Here is a 14,895-nt window from a genome sequence, read left to right on the forward strand (position 1 = left end):
TGTCACCCAGGCTGGAGTGCAGTGGCACGATCTCGGCACCCAGGCTGGAGTGCAGTCGTGCGATCTCGGCTCACTGCAAGTTCCGCCTCCTGGGTTCACGCCATTCTACTGCCTCAGCCTCCTGAGTAGCTGGGACTACAGGCGCCTGCCACCACGCCCAGCTAATTTTTTTGTATTTTTAGTAGAGACGGGGTTTCACCATGTTAGCCAGGATGGTCTCGATCTCCTGATCTCGTGATCCACCCGCCTCGGCCTCCCAAAGTGCTGGGATTACAGGCTTGAACCACCGCGCCCGGCCCAACCCATCTAATTTTTTGTATTTTTAGTAGAGATGGGGTTTCATGATGTTGGCCAGGCTGGTCTCGAACTCTTGGCCTCAAGTGATCCACCCGCTTCAGTCTCCCAAAGTGCTGGAATAACAGGCATGAGCCACTGCACCCATCCATATGGTCACATTTTGATGTTAAATTTAGTGTCACAATCTGAGCAATTTTGTTCATTTAAAGCAAAAAGAGAATAAAGAAGGGACAGATTACTAAACAAAGGTAGTCTGGAAACCCACAGTCATTAAGGCTGTATTAATCCAGCACCGAAGTGGGACATTACCTTTATTGCGGGTCCAGGAGCCACGTCATCTAGGACGTGGGCACAAATGTTAATCACCTTCAGCAGGTGGGAGAAGAGCTGCTCCACCATGGGCACCAGGGCCCGGTCCCCCAGGGCTGGCCAGACCTCCTCTTGCTTGGTGGCTGCTGGGTTGGCTTCTTCTTCAGAGGCCCATGAACTTCTCAGAGATTTGGGGGCACTGGCTGTGATATGGGCATAGATATTACCTCTTTACCCCAATAGCATGGGAAAGACAAATTGCTTGGGGAACAGAAGTCATTTAAGACCCTATCTATGTTGAGAGTTGGCCAGACATCTGTGCCTGATATTCAACTGATAAGCCAAACTCAAACTGAAACTGACGTTTCCCCCACAAATCTGTGTTCCCAATTTCCATGACTGTCACCACCACACACCTGCCCAGGATGTGAAGTCATCCCGGGTTTCTTTGTCTTCACAACCGAAGTTCAATTGGTGAACCAGGCCAGGCAATTCTGCCTCCTTCATTCTCTTACAATCAGTGTCTTCCCTACAATCCCAAAGCCATTATCTTGCCTTAGCATCAACATTAATCTCCTGAGTCTCCCCTACCTTCTCCTCCAGCCCACATTCAAGTTGGCTGAATGATCTTATTAAAATACTCATCTTTTAGTCCCTTTCACGAAACTCTCCTGTAGCCCCCTGAAGCAAATAGCACAGGTCCCAATTCTTTCGTGGAGATCGGCAAATTCTCCCAAAATCAATTTCAATGGACTCCGTCTTCCTTGCTGGCCACATCCTCCATTATCATCACCAAGGTGCTACACCCTCTCCGTGTTGTGCCCTTTCCTACCAGCCCATAAATCTGCCCAAGGAGAGTGATCAGGGCCACTCTGTGTGACCACTGCACTTTTGTTTACATGTATCCCCCTCTCATCTAAAACCAACTTGAGAATGAAGTCCATACATTATACTTTATCATCCCAGTGCCCGAGAGAGTACTGGCATATGGTGCCCACTAAAATGAAATTCAAAATGAGTCTACTTGTAGTTAACTGAGGGGCTATATTGGGAAGAGGCTACTTTAAAATACTCAGCACAGAACAGCTGCCAACTGCATGTGTTTATGCACATAGGTAACATCTGAAATTTGACTAAAGGGACAAGCCATCACTGGCAATGACCTTATAGTATTTTCCCCTCATATGCTCACCGCCCCCATTTCCCCTAAGGAAATCAAAATCCAAGTCCCGGAATCCCTGTTTCAATTCAGTACCAGTACCTGCAAGCAAGTTTCCGGCCAAAATCAAAGCATCTTGATGGGCTGAGAGATCCAATGGGAACCAAGCTGACGAGAGCAGGGTCAGAATCATTGTGGCCATCCCAACAGTACAGCTCTTCCTAGACTCATCTGAGGCACTCAGTGGAGGCACTCTGGAAGCAGACATTTGCAAAGTCAAATTATAGACAATTTTCAAGCAAACAACAGTCTTCCTTTCTCTTGCAATTCCAAGAGGAAGGCATGTCACAATACATTTTATACCGGCTCAGAAACTGTTTTATTGTTAATCAACTAACATCTTTCCTATAAATCAAAGCTCCATAAAAATCAGTTGAGAAATGAAATCAGGTAGTAGGTCTGAATAAAAGTATCGGGGCCTAAGTGTCCAATGAAGGAATGCTTTCACTAGGGCATATGACAATGGTTCTGCTGAACTGGAGATGAGACAGCTACCCAGACATTTGGGCATCTTAATGCCATTGAGTAAACAGGCACAAAATAAAAGAGAATTGGCTGAGGTGAGCTCTTTATTATTACGGAAAAATAGTGTACTTGATACACAATAGGGCAGGTCTGACGTGGTTAGTTTTCCTGATATTATTATGTTGGTTCCCCAATGGTATCCTTTAACACCCCATATCTTGTAGTAAAAGTTATTGAAAGACAAATTGCAATCTCAAATAAGCAGGACCACCCAGGGCTCAATCCCCTAGAAAAGATAGTATAAGTCAAACTACCAAGAATTGAACCCCAACCACCTGAGGTGCTGACTGAGGACGAAGAGAACACAGAATGAGTATGGAGAATAGAACTCATAAATATCAACCCCTTGTGAACAGATGCAGAAACAAGGATTATGGTGTCTACCCATATTTTCTTTTTTATTTTATCATTTAAATCTATCTATATTTTAAATTGTAAAAAGTATTAGAACTGTATGTTTACTTGAACGAATTTTTAACTTTCTTTAAATTAATACATTTTACTCCAATGCCAAAGTTGCTCAGAAGTCAAGTCTAGTGCCAGACCTATGACTAGAAACCACAGCTGCTCAGTCTGTATGTGAGGAAGGTGGGAAAGCAATCATTCTAGAGCAGATAATGTAATCCACTTCAAGCAAATGTCAGCTGGTCATTCGCTGACACACACATGAAATCTGCAGGTTTACTTCTCAAATGTGATGTGAGTCACCAAAATCTTCTCAGTAATTGATACACAAAATGAAAGCCTATTCCTGAATGCTGGAGAAGACTTGAAATTATTTCCCAGATACTAGTAGGGCCATCTACTGGAGGAAAATCATTTTTAAATAAAAGCTGTTAATGTAAGAACTCCCTAAATCATCACCATTTCGTATGCTAGGTCATATTTAAGTGAAAAAAGGTTCCTTAACTTCTAATTCACAGCAAATAATTCTGGAAAGAATCAAGCTAATGAGAAAAGTATTTTGCCAGCATATGAAAATTCCCTTAAAGGAATTGAAGATCACACTCTGAAATTCCCAAAAATGCCTAAGAACATTTGGCATTCATTTCCCACAGCTCCTGTCACTAGTCTCACACAATATAGCAGAAACAAGTATTCCGTAAGATATTTTTCCAAAAAGCCAAATTGATAAAAGATTTAAAAAGAAAGAAAAAGGGCATCCTAATAACTATGTCTATATCATACTGTTGTCGACAACTATTAATATATACTGAGGAAAATACATACCCACAGTGCCAACCTAAACTCCAAATGCAAACTGGGAAGGCAGTGGAAAGAAGACACAAAGCTTCACAGCATCCAAACTGAGAAGAAAGAAACAATAAAATCACACCCAAACACCACAAAGGTTTATTGAATTATATCTCCTTTTACCCTTTATAAAAAGTACAATGAGAAGAAAACTGAGATCTGTGTATGATAACCACAGGATATCTGTCCCACCATGGTACAACTTCCTACTTTAGACAACTCAAACACGCGTTACCAGAATGGCAATCATATCCCAATGAAGAGAGGCTCCTGGGCTGCCCACACCCTGGAATGCTCTCCCACCCTTCCGCCTCTCAACTGCCCCTGCAAATCCTTAGGAGCTGAGCTCCAGCTGATCACATCATCTCCCTGACCAGCCTGCAGAAACTGTAAGGGCAGGAATCTTGTTTTTACATCCCAAGCCTACAACAGTGCCTGACAAATGTTGGCCACAATAAAAATAAATAAGCAAAGTTTATGATATTTTGAACAAATCAAGGGAAGACCATACTGCAGACAGCCCAAACAATATTTAGTCTTCTATAATATGCAACTATTTCTTTTGTCAAATAAAATAAAAAGGTCTGGGTGGGTGCAGTGGCTCACACCTGTAATCCCAGCACTTTGGGAGGCCAAGGCGGGTGGATCACAAGGTCAGGAGTTCGAGACCAGCCTGACCAACCTGGTGAAACCACAAAAATTAGCCAGGTGTGGTGCCGTGTGCCTGTAATTCCAGCCAGGAGGCTGGGGCCAGAGAATCATTTGAACCCGGGAAACGGAGGCTGCAGTGAGCCAAGATCACACCACTGCACTCCAGCCTGGGCAACAGAGTGAGATTCCGTCTCAAAAAATAAAAATAAAAATGTTTAACCTGGTCACCAACAAATTAACATTACTTTTGTATATTATTTTTTCTGATAACAAAAGTTATACTTGCTCATTTTAGAAAATTTGAGAATATCTGAAAAATATAAAGAAGACAAAAATAATCCACAATCCCAAAATTTATCTTGGTGATTATCTGCCAATGTGAGAAATGTATACATGTAAATATTATTATTATTATTATTTTTTTTTTTTTTTTTTGAGATGGAGTCTCGCTCTGTTGCCCAGGCTGGAATGCAGTGGCGCGATCTCTGCTCACTGCAAGCCCTGCCTCCCAGGTTCACGCCATTCTCCTGCCTCAGCCTCCCGAGTAGCTGGGACTACAGGCGCCTGGCACCACGCCCGGCTTATTTTTTGTATTTTTAGTAGAGACGGGGTTTCACCGTGTTAGCCAGGATGGTCTTGATCTCCTGACCTCATGATCCTCCAGCCTCTGCTTCCCAAAGTGCTGGGATTACAGGTGTGAGCCACCGCGCCCGACCAATATTATTTTTCCTAACCGAAATCCAACTATACCCCCTACCAGGTTTGTATTCTGCCTTTTTTCACTCAATATTACAATCCAGATTATATATCTCCATATTGTTAAAAATTCTCCAAAGCATCACACTATATACTAGCATATGTACATAATTTAATTATTCTTGGATTCTTGGATATTATGGTTCTTTTCTAATGTCAGCAACATAAATTATTATTATAAAAATGTAAGGCCAGGCATGGTGGCTCACGCCCTTGGGTGGCCAAGGCGGGTGGATCACCTGAGGTTGGGAGTTTGAGACCAGCCTGACCAACATGGAGAAACCCTGTCTCTACTAAAAATACAAAATTAGCCGGGCATGGTAGCGCATGCCTGTAATCCCAGCTACTCAGGAGGCTCAGGCAGGAGAATTGCTTGAACCCGGGAGGCAGAGGTTGTGGTGAGCTGAGATCGTGCCATTGCACTCCAGCCTGGGCAACAAGAGCAAAACTGTCTCAAAAAATAATAATAAATCAAAAAAATAAAAATGTAAATTATAAATATTTTTCCCTTAGTATATATTACCAAGTCACTGAGTTAATTATAATCTAGACATTTTAAACTTCTGATACATTACCAATGCAGGTGACAGTAGTTTACTTTTCTTTTTTTTTTTTTTTTGAGAGTCTCCCTCTATTGCACAGGCTGGAGTGCAGTGGCTTGATCTCAGCTCACTGCAACCTCTGCCTCCTAGGTTCAAGCGATTCTCCTGCCTCAGCCTCCTGAGTAGCTGGGATTACAGGCACCCGCCACCACGCCCAGCTAATTTTTGTATTTTTAGTAGAGATGGGGTTTCACCACGTTGGCCAGGTTGGTATCCAACTCCTGACCTCAAGTGAGCCCCCAACCTCGGCCTCCCAAAGTGCTGGGATTACAGGCATGAGCCACCATGCCTGGCTTATTTTAATTTTTATGTCTTCCTCAATTGGCTGAATTTTTTTATTTTGGGCGTGTATTACTTTAATAATCAGAAAAAAAATAGTTATTTACATTCCTGGAGTAAGCTAAGATTCTTTTCACAGAAGCACAGTTTCTTAGCAAGCCTCATGGATAAGTAAGAGCTCTAATACAAGCACCTCACCATAAGATGACCATACAACTAACTGGCCACACAAGCTACCAAAAATTATTATAATTTCATTAAGACCAATCAAGAAAGAGACTTACTGTGAGTGCTCTCGTGGTTGATGTGATTAGTTCATGAGAAACTGCTGCAATAACTCTTGAAAGGTTATTTTCCATAGTGACATCTGTTATGCTTGGTAGTAGGTTATAGCCTCTATATATTCTAATAAGAAAAATATAGAGACTTACAATATACTATTAAAACATATATTTTTAAAGATCAAATGGCATTTAAAAGTTTAAGATTAAAGATTAAAAGAAGTTAAGCAGTCTCAACTTTTAAGTGAAAGGGGGCTGAAAATAAATTTTGATCATTATTCCATAACAATGGCTGAATTTATTCCCTCCCTTCCTCCCAGTCTGCCCCAAACACTTTCACTGCAGCCATACTCCCCTTACAGCATTGCCCACTATCTCTTTAAGTTGAAATAAATGCTTCATGAAGTTATTCCTGCTTCCAAGAAAAAAGAAATTCCTTTCTCCACTTCTGAGCTCCCACGGCACTTTTTTGCATTCCCTTCATGGCACATGTCAATTTCTATCCCCCATTATAGTTATATACAAACTCTAATTCCTTTAGAACACATGGAAAAAAGGCAAAAAATAAAACAAATTATAATATCCCAATGGTTTGAATAAAGCCAATCTGATTTTGTATCCCTCACAGTGTCTTGTCCACAGAGACACTCAACAAAACTAAGGAGATTATGATTTTAAGTTAACACATGAATGCTAACAGAACAGGCAGCTGAGCAGCATACTCTGCTGCACAATTGGTCATTGTATCTATCATGCAAGACCCAATTAAGCACTACTGAATTGTCAAGAGGCCTGCTGAAGTTTGGAACTGGAAAATTTTTCAAAGTAGTAGTTAGTAACCAATTTTAATGATATCTCAGTTGGCATCTATTAATAAATATTCATCTTCTGAAATGACATTAAGAAGCAACAATTCATTCTAAGCTTATCAAATTCCTGATAATCAAATACTCTTTCACTGCTTCTACTTATCTTAAAGGAAGGAGTATTTATATAAAATCCTTTCAAAGAGAGAAAATGCCAGTTCTGAGTTTAAACAAAGGAAATTATCTGAAGGGGAAATATTAAGGTGGCCAAAAAAATGTTTCCATGTGTTTTTTTTGTTTTTGTGTGTGTGTGTTTTTTGAGATGGAGTCTCACTCTGTAGCCCAAGCTGGGAGTGCAATGGCACAATCTTGGCTCACTGCAACTTCTGCCTCCAGGGCTCAAGTGATTCTCATCCCTCAGCCTCCCGAGTAGCTGGGATTACAGGTGCCCGCCACCACGCCCGGCTAATTTTTTGTATTTGAGTAGAGGCGGGTTTTGCCATGTTGCCCAGGGTGGTCTTGAACCCCTGAGCTCAGGCGACCTGCCCGCCTGGGCCTCCCAAAGTGTTAGGATTACAGGCGTGAGCCACCGCGCCTGGCCTTCCATGTGTTTTTTAAAGCAGTCTTTACATGAAAAAAGATGTTATTTATTCAGGAATTATGACTTTGAAATTTGATAAGCTGAGTCCCTAATTCAGAAAAAAAGCATCAAGTGATCATTTAAGCTTAGAAGTCATTTAGTCCAAGTTTTGTAAAACACTGTTACTCAGCAGAAAAAAAGAGTATCATATAAAGCCAATTTTTAAAATAACATTTAAAAGACAAAATTAAAAAGGACAAGTCTTATCACTTCTGCAATCTTCTTTGCAAGCTAGAATTCTAAAGATTATAGCTTCATTAAAGCACTCTGTCCCACTCACCTAAGAATCAGGTAAGTATGGGATATATGTGGCCATTTGACACTATATTCAAAAGCTCCACAACAAATGTGAATGATAATCTTGCAAATCACTGAACTAGTGGATAACCCTAAATAACACTGACTTTAATAGCCCGCTCACCAAAAAATCAACAGGCATGATAGAATACAATCCTCTTTAAAGGTAACACAACCAAAGTGAAAATTTTTTAACAGATAATACATAAGTGTCACAAATAAAAATACAACTGTCAGCACATGGAATGTAATAAACTATTAAAAGATTTACAATGTCACAGCTGAGTGATTGTGGCAGAGCTTAAATACAGAGGCGGTGTGGTCAATCCTCAAAATGGTAATATCCTTTAAAAGGACTGACCTACACTCAAACATCCTGAGCTAATGCTTTTTTCTAGAAAATGAAATGTTTTCAATTAAAGCCTAAAGAAAGGCATCAGGAAAGAGCATTTTCCCGACAATGTGAGGACACCACTGGGTCAGCATACCTGGTTATTGTGCTGACGGAGAAATGAGATGGAGGCTGTGTCTCATGCATGAGAAGTTTCAGGTAAACACTGCTTTGATCTCTTGCCACGGCCACTACTGGATCAGCTTGTCCTTGGTCACATTTATAAAACAGCTTTGGGACAAGCCTAACACAAAAGCAAGGTTAATTTGCTTAAGAAAGTAGATGAAACTCACCTGTGATAGACCACCCTCCCCCCTGCAGGTGGCTAAGCCAACACCTCTGGTTACCAGCGGACACCACTTCTTGCCCCCTTTCTCAGGTGGCGTTCTTCAAGCACGTGACAGCGTTGTCTCCAATCCCAGGGTCACTCTCTCATGCACCCACTTGGACATAACTGGGTGCTGTACTTTCTTTTTTTATTTTTTTTGAGACAGAATCTCACTCTGTGGCCCAGGCTGGAGTACAGTGGTGCGATCTCGGCTCACTGCAACCTCTGCCATCCAGGTTCAAGTGACTCTCCTGCCTCAGCCTCCTGAGTAACTGGGATTACAGCCTGCCACCACGCCCAGCTAATTTTTGTAGTTTTAGTAGAGACAGGGTTTCACCACCTTGGCCAGGCTGGTCTTGAACTCTTGAACTCCTGACCTCGTGATCCACCCGCCTCAGCCCCCCAAAGTGCTGGGATTACAGGCGTGAGCCCCCACGCCCAGCCGGGTGCTGTACTTTTTTTTGTCTGTCATAAAATTTAGTCCCTTTCTATTCACACTATTAAATGCTTTAATTAAAAACCAACTTTGAAAGTTCTCTTTCTAAACCTTTTGATCAACATCAACAAGTACTGAACAGTGTCTGTCCACAGAGTACTGAGCACAGAGCAGGTCTGAATGCCAGCTGCATTCCTTAGGCACTTTTGCAATTTTGTCTGCAAAATTGTCCCAAACACTCCCAGACGGCAAAGCTTAAGCTGAGATTCCTAACAAATCTAAACTGCATTCAAATGGAGAATACGGGTAACATTTTCCTACAAAAACAAAAGGGCTCATATCTGCCATCAACACTCAGTAATACTTTTAGAAACAATCAACTATTTTATCATATTGGTCTGCAAACCCCAGTATCTTTAATTAAAGTCTCTTTCCTCATGGACACTTGATCATGAGTAGAATTTTTTCTAGAATATAAGAAGTAACTACTGGCTGGGTACGGTGGCTCACGCCTGTAATCCCAGCACTTTGGGAGGCCGAGACAGGAGAACCGCTTGAGGCCAGGAGTTCAAGACCAGCCTGGCCAACATGGCAAAACCCCATCTGTACTAAAGATACAAAAATTAGCCGGGCATGGTGGCACACTCCTATAATCCCAGCTACTTCGGAGGCTGAGGCAGGAAAATCGCTTGAACCCAGGAAGTAATAGTTGCAATGAGCCAAGATTCCAGCACTGCATTCCTGCCTGGGTGACAGAGCGAGACTCTGTCTCCACAAACAAACAAAGAAGTTGCTATCATTTGCAGAAAATGGTAAAGCTGCAAAATCTCTGAATAGGCAAGTCATACAAACCTATTAAGTAAATGAAAAGTGTGTCTCACAAGTAATCAAAGAAATGCAAATTACAATGATGAAAATGAAAAAGAATATGCACCAAAATGTAAATTTGGTTTTCTTTCAGTAGTCTGATTACAAAGATTATTTCCTTTTTTATATTTTCCTTAAATTTTGTTCATTAAACATGTATTACTTTCAAAAGAAGGTAAGTTATTTTAAAAAGAAGTATCAGCCGGATGTGGTAGCTCACGCCTGTAATCCCAGCACTTTGGAAGGCCAAGGCAGGTGGATCACTTGAGGTCAGGAGTTTGAGACCAGTCTGGCCAACATGGTGAAACCCCATCTCTACCAAAAAATACAAAAATTAGCTGGCAGTGGTGGCTCTCGCCTGTAATTCCAGCTTCTTGGGAGGCTGACGTGGGAATCACTTGAACCTGGGAGGCAGAGACTGCAGTGAGCTGAGATCACACCACCACACTCCAGCCTGGGCATCATAGAATGACCCTATCTCAAAAAAAATAAATAAATAAAGAGAAGTATCAACTTCTGCCCAAAAAACTGATACATATTTAACTTTTTTTCAAATATTTGTATTGGTGAGAAGAATCAGGCACAATCACATTCTGGTAGTGGGAGTATACTTTGGTATGTTTCTGCTATATGTTCTCAGAAGTGGGAGCTGAGCTGTGGGTATGCAAGGGCATACAGAGTGGTATAATGGACACTGGAGACTCACAGGGCGGGAGGCTGGGAGGAAGGTGAGGGACAAAAAACTACATATTGGGTACAAAGTTCACTACTTGGGTGACAGGTGTACTAAAATCTCAGACTTCACCACGTAACCAAAATTCAGCCATGTAACCAAAAACCACTTGTACCCCAAAACTATTGAAATTAAAAAAAAAAAAAATGTGTATATGTAGAAAGAAACGAAGGAAGGAAGGAAGGCAGGCAGGCAGGCAGGCAGGCAGGCAGGCGGGAAGGGGAAGGGGAAGGGAAAGGGAAGGGGAGAAGCGGGGAAGGGAGGGAAGGGAGGAAGGGAGGGAGGAAGGAAGGAAGGGAGAAAGGAAGGAACGAACAAACGAAGGAACGAACAATGGTATGTTTTTGAAGAGCAGTTTCACAGTAAGTACCAAAATTATTTTAAAATCCACTTCTAGGTGATCTACTCAAGAGAAATGAAAACATGTCTACACAAAATCTTGTAGGCAAATGTTCACAGTACCATAATTCATAAATTAGCCAAAACGTGAACTCAATAATATCCATCTGATGGATAGATAAAATATGGTGTTATTCATATAATAGAATACTTTCACCAATAAAAATGAACAAACTACCGATACATGCTACAACAAGAACCAATCTCACAATTAAGTAAAAGAAGCCAAATGCAAAAGTCCATCGATACTATGACCCCAGTATTATCAAATGTCCAGAAAATACAAGTCTTTGTTGGTTTTGAGACAGAGTCTCTCTCTGTTGCCCAGGTTGGAATGCAGTGGCGCGATCTCTGCTCACTGCAACCTCCACCTCCCAGGTTCAAGTGATTCTCCCGTCTCAGCCTCCCAAGTAGCTGGGATTACAGGCGCGTGCCACCACATCCAACTAATTTTTGTATTTTTAGTAGAGACAGGGTTTCACCATGTTGGCCAGGCTGGTCTCGAACTCCTGACCTCAAGTGATCCGCCCACCTCAGCCTCCCAAAGTGCTAGGATTACAGGCGTGAGCCACCGTGCCTGGCGAAAACACAAATCTTAAGGGACAAAAAATAGATAAGTAGCTGCCTAGGAGTGGGGGCAGGAACCGGAGGTTACAGCAAATGGGCACAAGGATACCTTTGGGGTGATAGAAATGTGCTAAAACTGGAGTTTACTATACACTCAAAATGAGTATGTTTCAAGAAATGTAAATTACAACCTCCATAAAACTATCAGAAAATTTGTTTTAAATTTAAAGCCTGGCCAGGCACCATGGCTCATGCCTGTAATCCCAGCACTTTGGGAGGCCAATGCAAGTGGATCACGGGGTCAGGAGTTCGAGACCAGGTTGGCCAATACGGTGAAACCCTGTCTCTCCTAAAAATACAAAAATTAGCTGGGCGTGGTGGTGTGCCCCTGTAATCCCAGCTACTCGGGAGGCTGAGGCAGGAGAATCTCTTGAACCCAGGAGGCAGAGGTTGCGGTGAGCTGAGATAGCGCCTGGACAACAGAGCAAGACTCCATCTCAAAAAAAAAAAAAAAAAAAATTCAAAGCCGGGCCTGGTAACTCAACTTCCAGGAATTTTCAGAAAAAGAAAATTAAACACAAATATTTATGTACAATAGTTAATTGCCAAAAAAATTTATATAAAATTTTATCACAACCACATAGTAAAACAACCACCCATAACTAAAATTACTGTTTCATAACAGGAAAATGCTAATAAAATATTAAGTGAAAATTGTCAGATTACAAAATTGCATGTAATTTTGACCTGATTTTGAATAAGAAACTCATACGGAATTTACAGCAGAATATGAACAGTGATTACCTCCAGGCGGTAGCAGAATTGAAGGTGATTGTTTTTTTCTTCCTAGTGCTATTCTCTATAGGCCAAAATTTTGACAATGAAAGTGCATTACTTTTTACAATGAACAGTTAGTATTTTGTTTTAATTATAATTTTAGACTTTTTTGGATTTTTTTTCTTGATAGTTTAAGAATAGAATGGCTGAAATGAGCTCAGATTCAGGAATACTGCTCTATATCCTTTGAATTCTTCCCTCTCTTTCCATTCTCATATCTTTTAGTACTTCAACCAAAAAAGTAAAAGAGATAAAATACTGGTAAATACCTAATTAATGATGCTGCGGCAACATGTCGCACCCTGGGGTCTTCATCCCCAAGCAAATGGATGACAACATTATTGAGCACTCGTTCTTGCAGTTTTAAAAGCTTTAGAGAGAAGGATAATAAAAATAAACATAATCTTGTATTTGACTAAATTGTAGGTAAGATATTTTGGAAAGCTAGTGAGAAAGAACTCAACATTACTAGACTTAAATCCATATAACACAATTATAACTTTTATGATATAAACTGTGAAATAAACAGATCTAAAACATGATGAATGCATTTAGAGAAATTCCACAAGGAAAGCCTCACTTTCACCTCCTTGAAGGTAAAACAGCATCTCACAAAAATAAGCCGCTTACCCCTGTATAATGATGAGCCCCTCTGTGTAAGTTTTCTGCTTTTGCCTCCAAAAAGCTCACCAGCCTAACAAAAGAGCACATTTAACAATGAAATCATTTACTTCCTCAGTAAACACTTACCGCCAGCTTGCTCCAGAGCAGGCTCATCCAGGTGCCCTGGAAGGACCTTGGGCAGCACTTACTCAAAACAACAGAAAAGGCCAATGGCTTTAAATAAATAGAGGTGGCATTCCTCTCACAATTCCAGACTCAATAAGACACTACTCAGTAAACTGTTTTTCTTTTTCTTCAAAATAAATACTATTTCAAAAGACTCTGTAAATGCCCTACAGAATTGGCTCAAACCACAGAAGGGGCGGGCTGGGCCCTCCATAACCTGCTATCTTGCTGCCCACTCACGCATGCTCAGCGTCCCTATCTGTGGATGGAGCCGAGAACAATCCCAGATTTATAAACATTCTAAGGATTAAATGAAATAACCCACAAGGGCTCTATAAAAGGTGGCTTGGAAAAAAAAAACAAAAACCTGAATTATAAAAGAAAATTTCCCTTCTAAAAGAAGGTACTGAAAGAAAACTTCTCCAGCCAAAACTTTACTCTTAGAAAATGAAAGTGCCAACACAGCTCACGTTATGTTTTTTTTTTTTTTTTTGAGGCCGAGTCTCGCTCTGTCGCCAGGCTGAAGTGCAATGGCCACCATCTCGGCTCACTGCAACCAAGCTCACGTTTTTTAATTACAACAAAATATAAACCAGCTGTCTTACCTAGGTTCAGTATAATGATGAGTATATTCTTTTTAAACAAGCAAAATTAATATAAGCTACATTTTTTGAAAAGTTTAAGACAAAGATGAAAAATTCTAAGTTCTTTTATTCCCACTATCCAGAACACTTTAATGACCAGGACTATCAAAAAAAAAAAAAAATCCACTCTCCTACTTATATTTTAAAATTCTAGGCCAGGCACAGTGGCTCATGCCTCTAATCCCAGCACTTTGGGAGGCCAAGACTGGAGGATCAGTCGAGCCCAGGAGTTTGAGACCAGCCTGGGCAACACAGCAAGACCCCATTTCTACAAAAAATAAAATATTAGCCAGTGTGATGGCACACACCTACTGTCCTAGCTAATACGGAGGCTGAGGCAGGAGGACTACTTGAGTCTTGGAGTTCAAAGCTGCAGTGAGCTATGACTGTGCTACTGCATTCAAGCCTGGGCAACAGAGCAAGATCATGTCTCTAAATAAATAATAAAATAAAATAAAATCCCAAGCATAGGGCAAAGTTCAGCAAAAAGCCACTGGGAGGAAAAAATCACTGTCATCTATCTAAACCACTCAGATTTCTGATGGACAGCGTACTTGATAACTCAATTCCTTGCATTGAGTGACCCCAGGACTTTCAATTGAGCTTAGTTCATGAAATCTAATAGATGTGACTCACTTACCTGAAGTCGATCTCCGCAAGGGTTTCCAGAAGCTCTGTCCTCACCAGCCAATAGGAACTGTTCCTCAGAGTCAGCACATCAATGATCAGCTGTAGTCCTAACTCACTGTAGCTGCTGCTGCAGAGACTCATGACACAATGCTGGAACACATGGTCCAAGGCAAGAGGGCAGCAGGTTAGTCCCACTCAGTACCCACGTCTTGATGGTTTGAGAACCGTCACTCTTCAACACACAATGTTCTGAGTTTAACTGCAACCAGGATGTTGCACCTTTCCCACACCTCTCAAGGACATTGATGAAGAATACTTTCTCTCAGTAAATACAAGCTTAAAAGTAAATGTGTCCCCC

The 14,895-nt window shown here is 41.2% G+C and overlaps 1 protein-coding gene across 2 annotated transcripts in view; it reads right to left on the reverse strand.

The window, feature by feature from the left end:
* The window catches only part of HTT (huntingtin), a 165,784-nt gene that overhangs the window by 94,221 nt on the left and 56,668 nt on the right, over positions 1–14,895 (reverse strand). For both annotated transcript variants that reach the window (XM_032136037.2, XM_058430291.1), the window contains exons 19-26: positions 14,548–14,687; positions 13,105–13,168; positions 12,744–12,844; positions 8,405–8,551; positions 6,177–6,297; positions 3,581–3,657; positions 1,868–2,019; positions 607–809 (exon numbers count right to left, since the gene is read on the reverse strand). In XM_032136037.2, the coding sequence (XP_031991928.1) occupies positions 607–809; positions 1,868–2,019; positions 3,581–3,657; positions 6,177–6,297; positions 8,405–8,551; positions 12,744–12,844; positions 13,105–13,168; positions 14,548–14,687 (1,005 nt within the window). The remainder of the gene's footprint in view (positions 1–606; positions 810–1,867; positions 2,020–3,580; positions 3,658–6,176; positions 6,298–8,404; positions 8,552–12,743; positions 12,845–13,104; positions 13,169–14,547; positions 14,688–14,895) is intronic.

This window comes from Hylobates moloch, unplaced genomic scaffold (assembly GCF_009828535.3).
Source record: "Hylobates moloch isolate HMO894 unplaced genomic scaffold, HMol_V3 SCAFFOLD_17, whole genome shotgun sequence".
Classification (NCBI taxonomy): Eukaryota; Metazoa; Chordata; class Mammalia; order Primates; family Hylobatidae; genus Hylobates; species Hylobates moloch.